This window comes from Amblyomma mixtum, chromosome 2 (assembly GCF_055824585.1).
Source record: "Amblyomma mixtum isolate Tamu chromosome 2, ASM5582458v1, whole genome shotgun sequence".
NCBI lineage: Eukaryota > Metazoa > Arthropoda > Arachnida > Ixodida > Ixodidae > Amblyomma > Amblyomma mixtum.
The window spans coordinates 238131896-238145877 of NC_143013.1; the positions used below are offsets into that span (position 1 = coordinate 238131896).

Sequence of the window (13982 nt, forward strand, 5' to 3'; positions counted from 1 at the left end):
TCGTCGTCGGGTCTCTCTTGTCCGTTCTGTATATAGTGCTGGCCCTGTGATTACAGCGCGCCTTTCCGAAATGGCTGCGCATCCTGTCCATTTGAGCGGTATCTCCCGTGTTAGGATAGACAGGTCGGTAAGTGTACCGTCCGGTGCTGTGCGCAATGTGCTGCCTATCGCGCGCTTCACATAAACCCCGCAAGAAACGACAGCAGTACACGTCCTGCAGTGCGCCGCACTCTGGATTGCGTCACCACGGATTACACCTGTACTCGCAGTGTCCACGCGGAGGCCCCGTTACGGCTCGAGCTATCTCCTTGCGCTTCCGGTGACCTGTCATTTCCCGTCGCTGCGACGTGTGATCGGAGGCGGTCGATCGGACAGACGGTACGCGCACATCGGACGCCTTCCGTTCGCCCGCCGGCTCTTTTCTCGTTGTCACGCGCGTGGTGTTACGGGAGACGCCTCCCCTACATTCGGTCTCTCGTAGTCGTCGCCGACAACCCCCCCCCCCCCCCCCCCCCCCCTTCCTTTTCTGGAAGCGCATACGTGAGCCGTCCTGCGTGCCGCTGCGTCACCGCCGCAAGCACGTGCTTCGAGCGCAGAATCCGGTGGCGGCATAGATATTCGGTTACTCCCTGGCGGGAAGGGAGAGAGGCCGCTTCAAAGGGCGCCCCTTCCTTCCTTCGCTGGGCCTCACGCGCTCCCTCGGCGACGTGCTTGCGTCCCCGTCCCCGTATCTGGGAGGAGGTGGTTCCCCGTCTCGTCGCCCCCGCGGCCTTCGCACCGCATGCTGATGAGCGGCGGCGCGAGCTGTTTGTCTTGTCGGGGGAGCACGCGCTGATAGCGAGATTCTCCGGCTTCCATGCGCGCTGTTCCCGTTGTCACCTCTCTCCCCCCACCACCCTCCTACTTAGCGGGACGCTCTATCTTTGGCCGCAGAGATAGTGTTTCGTGCTGTGTTTTCGCTGCCGACGGCGCTGGTCCTGCGGTTGTTGCCTCCTCTTTTGCAGCTTGGCATCTGAGTCAAGTGGCTGAGCTGCCCCAGGAGAACTGAGATACTGGACTTTATTTTCGGCCTTCGTGGAGCGCTGGGCGTCCTTTTATCATTTGGTTAGCAAACATGTGAAGCGGGGGTGCCGCGGCTTTCATTGTAGCTGTGATACTGCAACGGCATGTTGCTATGAAGCCACAATCCGCCATAAATTTAACTATACTGGAACCTCGTTGTAACGAAGTTGAAGGGTGCCGGCGATTACTTCGTAATAGCCCCTGTTGACAGTTCTTCCAAGTGTCCATCTAAAAACGGCGCACAGAAAAACACGCAGAACACGTTTTCGGATGGATCGATACCAACTAGCCCAACTTTCTGCTTTACTAAACTCTGCTTCCAAGTGTAGTCGTCATTCCTTCGTTATATCCATTGTTTCGTTATAACGGAGTACGCTTGCTTCCGTCGTGCTCATTGGCCTGCTCGATCTTCTGGAGGAGCGCTTTTTTAGAGTTGACTTTCCAGCAATGTTTTTCAAGCGTCATGTTTTGCTTGTCGGTTCATTGACTCGGCCGGCATTAATTCGGTAGCGTGTGCAGAGAATTTCTGAGCGACCATGTATGGGCGCTGTCGCTATGAAGGGAGCATTTGATGTAGCTCTTGACAGCCAACTTTCCCCGCTGTACATGCCTCTTCATAACATGACAGCTGTCACAGGCTGGGGAGGGGGGGAAGGGGGGGGGGGGGTGCGTACGCGACACGTGCTGCCTGGAGCTGCGGCACACTCTGGGCTCCTTGTTTTACAAACACCTGCTCTCTGGAGACGAGTAAAATTTTTTTCGTTGCTTTAATTTGAGCTGATTAAAGTGTAGCGATACCGAAATTCTGCGTAGAACGCACGTGGACACTGTGGCTGTGGCTTTACGGGCCTTTAAACAAGTCTGTCACAGAAGCGACTGCCAGTTTGGGCACAAAGTGAACGAGACTTGTCACGAAAAAGGAAAGGGTGTAATGAATTCTGTGTTGCATGTTAGGTTATATCAAGTGGCTACTTTTTTTTTTTTTTGCAATGGTCGTGTTTTCCTCCGTTTTTTTCGTATATATGAATAGCGCCCCATAACACGCGACTTGTTCATAGCAAAACATAACAGAAATCAAAGGACTGCCGCACTGTTTTTCCGCTGTGATGGCAAAGTTAACGGTCGTTGGTAGGGGCGGATCCCGGGGTGTGAGGTGAGCTTGGTCAATTGGCTCCGAATGCGGACTTCCTTCAAAGCGCCTTTTTGCGCAGACGCGTTCCTTAGTACGCCCAAAAGGAAGCAGAGTTCCATCAGAAACAATCCACATAAACACCACCGGCCTGACATAACTTCCATTCATTTCCGTTTTCGAATGATAGCTTCCGGAATGTTGTCAGGAGATCTTCTGAATTTGGGAAGATGATCTTGAGGCGGTTGTGTGACTTGAACAAGACACGGTTGCTCGAACATTCAAGGATAAGTGGAACGTGGCATGGCTACGTTGCGCACATTCTTTCCACGGAAAGTGTATGGATGCTGTTGCAGATTAGTACGAGCGTGGTTAGACTGGCAAAGCAAATATGGTTAAACCCCATCCTGACCTGCGTTGGTGCCCGGTGGGCGTAGCACAGATGGGACAGCAGTGGCTGTCAATCAACGGCATGTTCCAGCATGTTTTGGGAGAACGCATTTCACGTTTCCGTTGTTCGGGTAGGCGGAACGCTTTTCGCTCATGCATGCCAAACGCTTCGTGGGGCCAGTCTAGTGTAGTGTGTGCGCACGTGGGCAGCCATGTAGTGGGCATCCGTAATTAACTGATTTTCTTTCCCCTCCTCCCTCCTTTTACCAGGCGTGGGACTGGCGTGGCGCAAGCTCGGCCAGACTTCCAAGCCGACTGTTGAGATCAAGGCCGAGGGCGACGACTGGTCCATCAAGACCCACACCATGCTCAAGACGACCGAGCTCAAGTTCACGCTCGGCAAGGAGTTCGAGGAGGACCGCATGGACGGCAGCAAGGTCAAGGTACGCGACCCCCTCCGCCGTTTCTGATTAGGAATAGTGTGAAGCCCTTTCAGCGTCGAAATCACTACGGCGACACTGGGAAGTGTTTCTGCGCGCCAGATGACATATTTTAGATACATTTAGCATAGCGCGTACCGCGTCCCGTCACTGCGCGCGCGCTGATTGGCCCCGACGGCGTATTCGCCAACTGCAGCCTGTACAGCCACAAGGCTCGAAACCACGGTGAATTGATCACGGTGACTGAAGATTGTCACAACGGCTTACCTAAAAGGGATAATAAATCCTCTTAAACGGCGTTATATGCCACTAAGCATCACGATTTGCGACCTAAAAGGGGAAAATGGAAAAAAAGATGAAATTAAAAAACAATAAAATTACAGTACAGAGAGCGGAGTCGAACGGCCGACCTTCCATACGCAACACGTGCCTCTAATCCACTGCGCCATAGCGGCGATGTCAAGCCTTCGTTCTGAATGAATATTTATAACGAGCCTTAATGTGGCTGCTACCTGCCGGTGGGCGGCGCTGTCATCGCTGGCTGTACCGGCTGCATTTGGCGAACACGCGCCCCGACGTGGGAGACGTGACGCCATCTGACGCCCTTGGGGCGATCTGCGCATACGCAGTAGTGGCTCGCGATACACGGTAAGCGGTAGTGGTGTGCACTATGCTAAATGTATCTATTGGCTAAGCAACATGAGAAGCGAGGAACGGCAGTGACTTTTGTGCGAACAGGGCCCGAGCAGAGGGTGCGATTCCTGGCAGTGTATACTTCTCTTGACAAAATGTAAGTCGAATTGGCTGAATTACTTTGTCACCGGCTGCGGTCGCTGTGCTGACAGCTTCTAAAAGGATTCTCCGTCTGTACATCAGGATGCTTCTATATTTAAGGCGTAAGAACATAGAAGGCACCGCTGTCCGCGCATACCTTCGAAATCTGTGCACCGGTGCCCTCTTTCCTGATCAGTGCATCTCTGGAAACTTCTGCCCAGACTAAAGGGTACTACATCATTGCTTCCAGCTCCAAGAGCTCGATCCCCTGAGTCCTCTCAAAATAGTGTGTTTTATCGTGTCCTGCTCTTGGCTCGAAACAGGAACGCCAACGTCTGGAAAAGAATAGCCAGTTTTTGTTCATTTATCTTTCTCCGTCTTGGCCTCGCTCTTCTTTCGAAGTTCTCATTCTCGCCAGGCATTGAGGCTGCTCAGAAGCATGGCAGAGAGAAAGGCGAGCGCTCGTCCTTGTCCGTGTTGACTGCAGCGCTTCCGGAAGTTGAGACAGTGGACACCTTTGGCACACCGTGCGTATGTCGTGCTACCGTTACCGGAGTACCGGAGCCAACGCGCCATCAGTGCGCATGCACAGGTCGCCCTGAGGGCGCCAGGTGGCGCCAGATACCCGGCAGCTGCGTGCTTGCGCATCGGAACCAATCAGCGCGTGCTCACTGGTGGTGGGCGGGCACCTGGTATTTCTTACGGCAACACGGTATACACAGTGTGCTAAAGGCAAGGTATTCTAAAGGTGTCTCGTGTCTGTGCGGCAGTCGGGTGAAAGCGCGAGTTCCGCAGCGAAAGGCGTGTGCCCCTGTTTTGCTTCACTCGCGAATGCCAGTATTTCTGGCTGCTGCTCGTCCTGGCCGTCCGGCGCTCTGCGCTGCGTATTTATAGCGCTTCCCGAATCACTGCTCAGGTGCACGACTGCGCGGCGCAGCGCTAGCATGTCCGTCGGAGAGTTAAATCCCCCCCCCTTCCCCCCTTAGAGTTTCTTGATCCGAGGGACGGGCCGGGTGGCCGGTCGTTGTTCGAGCTCGTTTCTTGCCGAAAGTGCTGCACGATCATCTCCAAACAGCACTTTAGACTCCGCGTTTAAAGACTATTAGCGTAGCGCCTTATCAACGGCGAAGTTGCGACTGAACGTTTGAAACGACACGTGGAGAACATTATCGCCTGCTATAAACCTTCCAGCAGGCAGCCCTGAATCGTTCCGCCAAAGAATAGGTGGCGCTCGCTGCTGTGCATGCAAACGATCTCTGCGTATTTTCTGTTTCTTCTAGTTTCATGAAATCGTCGCTTTTCCAGTGCTGTGCTAATCTATCATTAGGAATATTAATTCCGTTGAGAGCTCTGTAGCCGCGGTGCAGCAGATGCTCTTCTTCTTACGCAGGCTTCCGCCTTTTTGCAGACTGCGCTTTTGTTGCTGATGTTCATTACTATAGTAACATTTATAGCCCCTTTTGTATGTCCCAAGGAAAGATTTTATAGAGAAGGTCAGTTTTCCCCAAAGTTGTTTTTTCTTCTGTTATCAGTTCTTAAAAGCTGCAAAGTTGAACAGAGGTAGTGCACGGCGGCAGTGGACGGACCCAGCCTTCGTTCGGGTCAGTTATCTCTGCAGTGCGCATGCGTCAGCAGTAGCATTTAAGGCTGCGTGAGTTCTACTTGCTTTTATAGCACTGGCGCGCTGTCCGCGCCTGCTCGTTATAGTTCGCCAGTAGCAGTTAACATGGGGGCGCGCGCGTGCCTGCCGGAGTACCATGGAACTGAAGGAAAGTCCGTCTACCAGCGTACGTGTACCACCCGACGTATGTTACGCTTCAGCGAGCTTAATCTGTTTTTTTACTTTACCCTCGATGGGCTCTGCCTAACCGGCCAGCGGTACGACAGGGCACGTCCACTTCTCTTCTTGGCATCTCTTCCTGGCTGCGTCACTTCCTTCGTCGCCCGCCTTGTATCTCCCGCGTCGTTGCCCGAGGCAAAAGCAGCGACTGCCTGATTGCCCGCTTTCATGGCAAACCCTTCGCGCGCGCGCGAGCGGCTCCTTCGCTGGAGTGCTTCTTTAATTTTACCGACTCCTGTCCGTCGATGTCGACAGACAAGAGGTCTGTCCTTTCGACTCCGGAGAAATGTCACAACTGTATGGTGGCGCATGCACGTGGTCAGGCGTAAATGGTCATTGCGTGCGCTGGCCTGCGTCATCGCAGGGCAGCGGTATCTTCCGTGGCATCGCGGATATTGGGACGCGCGGCAGATGCCGATGGTCGGAGCTTTCCACCGCCTACCTCGTTCCTCGTTGATTTTTTGTTTTCCGCCCCTCGGCGGCTTCCTCTGCATCATGTCTTCCCTTCCGATTGCGGTATTCCACTGCAAAAAAGAAACAAATGTCGAAAGCCTTGCCTGGCTGTGACGGCGTGTCGCGGGAACTGCCGCCGAGTCAGACCTTGAAAACGGATGACTCGGTTTAACGGAACTCGATGCGTTTTTTTTTCTTTGTAACGTTCGCACTGCGCTGTTACTGTTGGTGTCGTCTTTGATGGGCGCCACAGGGGTCATTCTTCGCGACATGCCTTTTAGTTGCTGCCCGAGTACGTGCCGTCGAGGTGCAACGCCTCCCATAGTGTCATGTGCTCTCGACTGCAGCTCTCGAAAAGTAATCCGCACAAAGCCCGCTACTATCGGCAGCGTCCGGTACTCGTGGGGACCGTTCCGTCACGCGCTCATTCCTCACTCCCGCCGAGTCTTGCAAACCCCGGCGTACTAAATCTCGTGTTTGATAAAGTTTGACGAGGGGAAATGTGATTCTATGAAGCCACAAGCACTAGAGAGAGCGGGTGGTGGTGAACAAGCGCCGCTAATGACCCGCACCTCCCTCCCATGTCCCTTTATCGAGCGCTGATACCAGTTCCATGAGCTGGCGCTCTTCTCCTGCCTCCGTTCATTCCTCTCTCTACGGTCCACTGTCATCTCTTCCTCCTCCTCCTCGTTGTCGTCGTTACATCATCGTCCCTTTAGCGGGCACCCACGTGTTCGGCGCCGTTACTCATCGAGGCTCTTGTCCCCCTCGCGACGGCTGTCGGCGCCGCCGCCGCGTCTGGGCCGAACACAATGCTCGCGCCCTATTCTCCGCGACGCGCCCTTTGAACCTCAATCTGTGGCGGGGCTCGCCGGGCACAATCTTTTCCTCGGCTGACGTGTACGCGCAAGGGGCGCGGTGGAAACTTTGTCCTGGAATGTCTGCCCCCCCCCCCCCTCGTTCTTTTTTCTTTGTGTGCGCTGGGCGCCTTTTCCCCAGCTCTGGTCGAGGACCGGGCGGACCCGCCTCCAGCTGACGCTGTTTCTTCAGCTGGATGCAGGAATGTGCCAGTGGAAAGCAACCAGGCTCTGGAAAGCTACCCGGCACACGGAGCGGTCCTCTTCTGCGACCGATAAAAGGTTGCAGAAAAAAATCTCATTGGTGGGCGGTTTCGTTCGCTTTGTCGCGGCCCCGTCTCTGTATCTTCCTGGAGACACTCGGCAATCTGGGGTCACCGCTAGTGCTTGCGGACGGCGTGTGCACTGAGCGGTGAGAATGTTGCCGTGCCGCGTCCTCTTGTTCTTTTTTTTTTTTACTTTTCATCTCGAATTGGTTATGCGCGTCCGCCGAAACTGCAAGTGCTTCTTGCGTCGACGGCGACTTTCCGCTTCTTATCGTCGCGTGGACTTTTCCTTATTTTTTTTCTTGACCTCCCGTTATCGGAGCTGGCGAGTGCCGGGTAGCGCTGACACTTGTTGTAAGGTGCCTATAATGCACTCCTTGGAGGGTACGAGTGTCCTGTCTTCGGAAGCGCGAGTTAGTAGCGATAACCGGGCCGATATCTCTGGTCGCTCGATGGGCAGCCGGTGAAAGTGGGAGGTTTTCACGTAGCTGCCGACCCGGACTTCACCTTATCGCCACTCGAGTGTCCCACTTTTTGTCACTGAGAGCGCTTTCTTCGAGACGACCACGCAATCGGAATTCCACTCGTGTTGAAGGTCGCCGTTGTACGCCCCCTGCGACGTCGCCTCTGCACCTTTTAGCGTTGCGAGCAGGATCGCTGAAAACCCTTTTAGTCCGTTACCTGCGAGTGAGCTGCACATTTGCGGTTTCACCCGTCCCCCTTGTTTCTGAGCTGTAGATGTCTGTGCGAAGTGCCCTGCAAGGTAGCGCAGCTTTACTTGGGCAGGGCAGCTTCGTGAACTGGCCCCAAGCCCCGATAAATGATCGTTCCTCTGGTTCGCAGGTGCGACCCCCGAAGCGGTAGCTCCGCGCTTTGATGGGTGCGGAGTGCGAAAATCCTCGTCTGCCGAAGGAATCCAGGCGTTGACTTAATTCGAGCTCTCCACTACCATAGAGTTAGTGTCTCTGCCGTGTAGTAGTTTACTTGTTAACTTGACTAATTGCCGCTGCCTTCTCACATAGGCACGGGAAGCTCGCCAAGTGTAGATCCGCAGGCGCTGGGCAGACCTGAGTACTTCTGCTTTCTTTTGAGACAACCTAACCGCCTCCAGCGCCAAGTGCAGGGTCTCAAGCCTGTTTTAACATGCAAGCGACAACGCTCGCGATTTCTTCCGCCGCGTCGCAAATACCCGCTTCGAGCAGTCTCGACGGCTGAAGCGGCAAGAGTGACAAGGTTCCAACGAGTTGAAAGATTTGCGGCGCGACGCTCATTCGCCTAGTTCGCTCTGTCTTTAGCATGTGAAGTAGTCTTTATGGTGAGTACCACTCGCTGTGGCGGTGGACCACTGCGGGAAAGCAGTTATTTCACCCGGACTTTTACAGGAACTCGTTACACATGAGGTGTTACACATTCTTGCAGTTGCATTACGCAAGGGAATGCTATTATTGCGTTGCATGCTGGGACATATTTACAGGCGCAACAACGCTCGTAACTGTAGTGTTTGGATTTTAGGTCGATGTCCTTGTCCGCCGACCTTGAATTTGAAGGCATTTTGCGGCGCATTCCGCTGCCCGCGCTATTCCCTATCCCTAGTCACCTGGTGCCTTTGCATGCGACAAGCGTTGTTAATCTCGCAGCACTGCGTGGCACGTGCAGGCACCAGGTAAATGGAACTGCCAACGAGTGCACTGCCGTTGCGTTCTTTATTTTTTTTCTGTTCGCATCGCTCCTATTCCGACTCCTACACGTGGTATACCGCTTTGCGTGCGCTGTTCGGCAACCGACCGAGCGTTCAATACAGGTGCGTCGCGCACAGCTGTCTGCGTTAGCTGCAGGGATTGGCGCCCGCGCGCTGTCGCAAGTTGCTTAACCGGTGCTGATCACGCGTTTTTTTGTTTTTGTTTTTGTTTTAATACTGGACGCTTCGGTGAACGTGTGCTAGGTGACGTATACGCCTCTGTATACCGGGAGGGGACCAGTTTTTTTTTTTTTTTTTGCAGCTGCTGGAAAATATAGAAAGCAGCTGGGTAGTGAACGCTTGTTCGTGAAACTGAACTGAGAAAAACAAACCCGACCAGTTTTAATGTGGCTTGTTTCACTGTCTCGCATAGCTTGCAGCGTTCATGCAGCAGGCGGCTACGGTGAGGATAAGTGCATGTCGCGGAACGTATTGGTGCTGCCTTTATTATGCTACTGGTATCCCTGCCGCATGACCGACCTGTTTGCTTCCGGGTTTCTCAGGCGCCGTATTTGCAGAGGCGAACGTTTTGCGTTTGGTTTCAAAAGTGCAGTACAGGCGAAGGTGTGGCGCGATAGTGTCGAGACAAGCGCCTTGGCTCGCTCTGCGTGTCTGTGCCACGTAGAAGGCATACTTACCGTTCCGAGGCGGGTCTCGGGTGGAGAGGCGCAACTCCATGGCGCCGCTTTTTTTCCTTTTCGATGCGTCTGCATGCCTGATTCCGACGCGCGCGTACACGCACTGCCGCGCGTGCAATAAAGCCGCGGTGCCGACGTAGTGCGAAACGTTTTCCTGGCACGATGACGTGGCTTATATGCGTCGTCGCGTGCCTCGTCGACTATGCATCGCCAACTTGCGCGGCGGTGTTCGCGGCAGATTGCGATTGTTTTCCTCGTTCCCCGGCGACCGTTTCCTTTGTTGCTTTTACCCCCCTCCCGCATCGTTGCTTCTTGGTTTCTCGCACTTGCATCTAACGTATGCATCTCGTGGCAGTGGTTATTGTGTGCTTCCCTATCCGGCCTTTGCATTCTCATTGTCCCTTCTTTCGGCTGCCCTTCCTGATGTACGCCTCGTTCTTAAGTTCTAGGTTCCATTCCTGTTGCCCTCGCGATTGAACGCGACACGTTGAGTCTGTAGTCTGGTACAACTCAAGAACGAAGCGGCTTTTCCCCGTCAAAGGACCCCCCTTCCAGCCAAAGGCGTCGGCCGATTCTCATCACCCTGCAAGCGTGACAATGCAGGGAGTGACAGATGGAAGGGTACAGTCCCTTCACTGAATGATCGGGGATAGTAGCCTCTCTGCATTGTCGCGCCGCTCTCTGCATTGTCACTCTAGCAGGGTCATTTGTCCATTCCAAAGAGTAAAAGTAGTAATTTGTCACTTGCTCGGCCAACCTCCTTCGGCGTTTAGATCGCTTTGATTTCAAGCCAGCAACCCTACCACCGCTTTCTATACGTGCTGCCGTGTTCAGCCACGTGGTTCAGGCTTGGGTGGGGGGGTGGCGTTTTGGCGGGAGTCCGTGAACCGCTTGGCGTGGAGTGCGTACGGTGGCTCTTGAACTGGAGAGGAAAGTTCGTTCTCCCCTTGATAGCGAAAGAGCGCGCGATCAACGTCCGCTGAGCATAGCTGCCGATAGTGACGCCGCTCGACTTTCTACCGGACGCTATCGCGTCGTGCCCCCTCGGCGTCTGGCGACGAACGGAAGCGAGGGTCTATACCAGAGTGAAGGTGAACCGTCGGAGGGGCAGGTATGCCGCGGTAGGCGATAATAGCCCTCTCGCGCAGTATCCGCCGTTGGCACAATGGCCATTGTTTAATCGCCCACTCCGCCACCGGGCGTCTGTATGCAGTGCGTGTGACGCCTCTTTCGCGGGTGCTTTTAATCTGTCATCGCAGCAGGGAGCCCTGCTGCAATTATTTTTGCTTTCTCTCCGCGCCTTTCGGGTTGTTTTTTCGCTTCTGCGTACACTCGAGTGGTTAATCGCCCCCCTTGTCGATCATTGCGTTCATCCCCGGGAAGTGCCTGGAAGCTTTAGACAGAGGTACTCGAGTAGTAGGGGCAGTGTACGGTGATAACACGTCTGCTTTCACGTGCTTACTTGCTCTTTCTTTATTTGGGAGTGTGCGGGGCTCAACGTTTATCTATAACGTGCTTACTATAGGGCCGTAAAACGGCCCCTTTGCTGCCCCGGCGCTCCTTTGCGTCTCGTAAAAAGGCTTCTGGTGTCCTTCAACTCTGGAGCTCCGCTTCGTTCCTTCTTAGTCTTTCTGTTCGATTATGGAATATCGCCCGCAGCCTTGCTCCTTTTTAAGCGTAAAGCGGAAAATGCTTTCTCACTGTTCTTTTCTGGATTCGCAAGACGAACATTGGCGTCAACCCTATAGCGAGATGCTTGTTTGCCTTGTAGCGGCCAGTAGAAAAGTTCGGAACTTTGTAGCGAGTCCGCGTGTCGAATCCGCAACCTCTCGATTTGCCCGAACAGCGCCGTAAAATTGCAGACTTGCGAACGACCTAGCTGAGCGCATAACTCAAAAGGAGCTAGTAGTAGCGGCACGCTAGTGCATGTGCACGCTTTCTACCAGCAGGCTCCCTGCTCACCATTTTCGTAATCTGAAAGTGAAAGTTCATGTTAGTGACCGTTTACAGGCGTAACGTAATGTGCGCGTCAGCTGTCCATGACTGACATGCACCCTCTGTACCGCACTGTGCCCGCTATTTAATTTACTCTCGTGAGCTTCCAGTGTAGACCTTGCGTTGCGACATGTATACTTATTGCTTTCCTCCTTTCACTTCTTGCAGTCTCTAGTGACGCTGGATGACGGCAAGCTCGTCCAGAAGCAGTTCGGTGACAAGGAGGTGACCATTGTCCGGGAGGTCAAGGACGGCCAGCTCCACGTGGTAAGGGGCCTTCGAACGCTCGCCATTGGATACTTAACATACATGATACTCTGAAGGAACTCCGCAGGCTTCGATCATGAGCTTCATACAAGCAAACATAGTACTTTGATCTCTGCATGCGTATACGCTAGGTTTTACAAGCTAATGAAATGGAATTCAACAGTAGTCGTAAAGAAATGTCAGGCAGAACTATTTCGCAATATTAAGCCTCAAGCGGGCACTGCAAAACAAACCAACGAGAAAGAATTGAACTAATGCTTTGTTCTTGGCTTGTTTATGGCGACCATTCACAAGAAGGATCGTACAAGTTTGACTACGGATGCTTTCTGCTGAAATTCTAGATGCAATCTTCTGGTCGGCTAGGAGCTCCTGCGGCCTTGTAAATAGGCCTCAGTGAACAGATTACTCATTCACCACATTGATTTATTCTCTTCTCTCCCCCTACTGTTCAGACGTGCTCCCTGGAAGGCGTCACCGCTCTCCGCAAGTACCTGAAGGAGTGAGCATGGATCTCCTCGATCTTTGAGCCGCGGTTCCGGGACGCGGAGGCCTTGGCCACTGTTCCTAGACCGTGCCTCCGGCTCCCGTGCGGTCCGCGGCGTGCTTCCACCGGCGAGGATTCCAGCTGGGCCCACGGGCGAAGTCCCTTCGCGCCCTGTGGTGTCCCTGCACGTTCTCTCTCGCAAGCTCCGTTTTTTTTTTTGTACCCAAAGACTGTGTCCGTGTGTGTGCTTCCAGCCTTCGTTTTTTTTTTTCCAGTGTACGATTAGTTTTCCTTGAATTGAGGTTGCAGAGGAGTCGCGCTTTGGTCGCTTCATCTTTGACAATCCGTTAGAAAGGCCCAAAAAGAGAAATGCGGCATGTGATTTAAATATTTGAAATTTAATTGTATGGAGATTTTTTTTCCCTTAGTCTCTCGGGAATTGGTTTTCTTTCGTTTGAATTGTTCTCGCGTTGGCCTACAGACAAGTCACGTTGGTCACGTTGTCATTCATTCCTTCTTTTGTACCCGAAGAGATTTGTGTGCGGTATTTTTACCAAGAAGATCAAATAAAACGCCTTTTTTGACATTCCTGGCATTTCTTGTTCCTTTTTGCCACTGGAGTGAATTTCTATTGGCTGTGCTTTTTTCGAGCAGTGCGTGAAAGTGGATGCGTGGTTAAGTTAGATGACATCTCTTTCAGTGATATCTGCTTGTAACGGCAATGGGCGATTCGCCCATGGGTGCGTTTGCCTTAGCAGACAGTGAAAGACAGAGTTGATCTGTGGTCTGGAAACACAGAGTGATGTATGGAAATTTGTTGCCATCATTTCCAAGCAGTGAACCTACGAAACCTGGGATATGCTCTCAATGAAATGCTCATACGGAACAGGCCTTCCTCAACGTTTTCACCTACAGATATTGAGGGGAAAGTTTGTGCTAGCATTACGTCAGCTACTCTCAATCCCAGGAGATCTGGACAAACTCTATGGTTCGCACAGCTACCACCACGAGCCTTGTGGTGGTAATGGTGGTGGGAAACATTTATTGAAAGCGGCTATTTACACGAGAGAGTGGGGACTGGCTTTCAGGGCCAACCCCTTAAAAATTCCAGAAGTTCCTAGTCGGGGACTCCTGTGGCTTCCTGGGCAGGTCGGGCCTTAGCAACGAGGGCTCTTTGGCTCTCTAACGTAGAGCAGCCCAGCAGGGCAGCCTCCCAGCTCTCTCGGGTAGGTGAGGGGAAAGGGGGGTAAACAGGGTTAGGGGGACATGCCCACCCTATGTGGTGCACGTCCGAGAACATGCACCCACAATGCGGGCACAGCCAGTTAAAAACCGGATTAAAATATTGCAGCACTTCCGGGCACGTACCAGGTTGGCATATAAGCGAAGGAGCGAACGCTACTCGCTTTTGGTTTGTTCTTTCACAGGGGGATGTAAGCGGCTGTGCTGGGTTTGATGTAATTGAACAATGTAAGATGTACATTTATAACGGTCGGCTTTACGGGCATGACCGCAGCCCGGAGAACTATAGTTCATCGAGCCGTCTCTGTAGGCGTGCAGGTGGTGTCCGTGGTTGTCCTGCGGACATTTTAGTGACCTCTTTGGCTCTGCCTGTCTGAGGCGGGGTATCGAATGGAGAGGTCGGTCTT

At 53.2% G+C, this 13982-nt stretch overlaps 1 protein-coding gene across 1 annotated transcript in view; it reads left to right on the forward strand.

Annotated features, from left to right (window-relative positions):
• Nucleotides 1-12917, forward strand: part of fabp (fatty acid binding protein) — a 31711-nt gene extending 18794 nt beyond the window's left edge. The window contains exons 2-4 of the mRNA XM_089573360.1: nt 2852-3024; nt 11751-11849; nt 12302-12917. Coding sequence (XP_089429486.1) covers nt 2852-3024; nt 11751-11849; nt 12302-12352 — 323 coding nt within the window. The 3' untranslated portion in view covers nt 12353-12917. The remainder of the gene's footprint in view (nt 1-2851; nt 3025-11750; nt 11850-12301) is intronic.
• The last annotated feature ends 1065 nt before the right edge of the window (nt 12918-13982 follow it).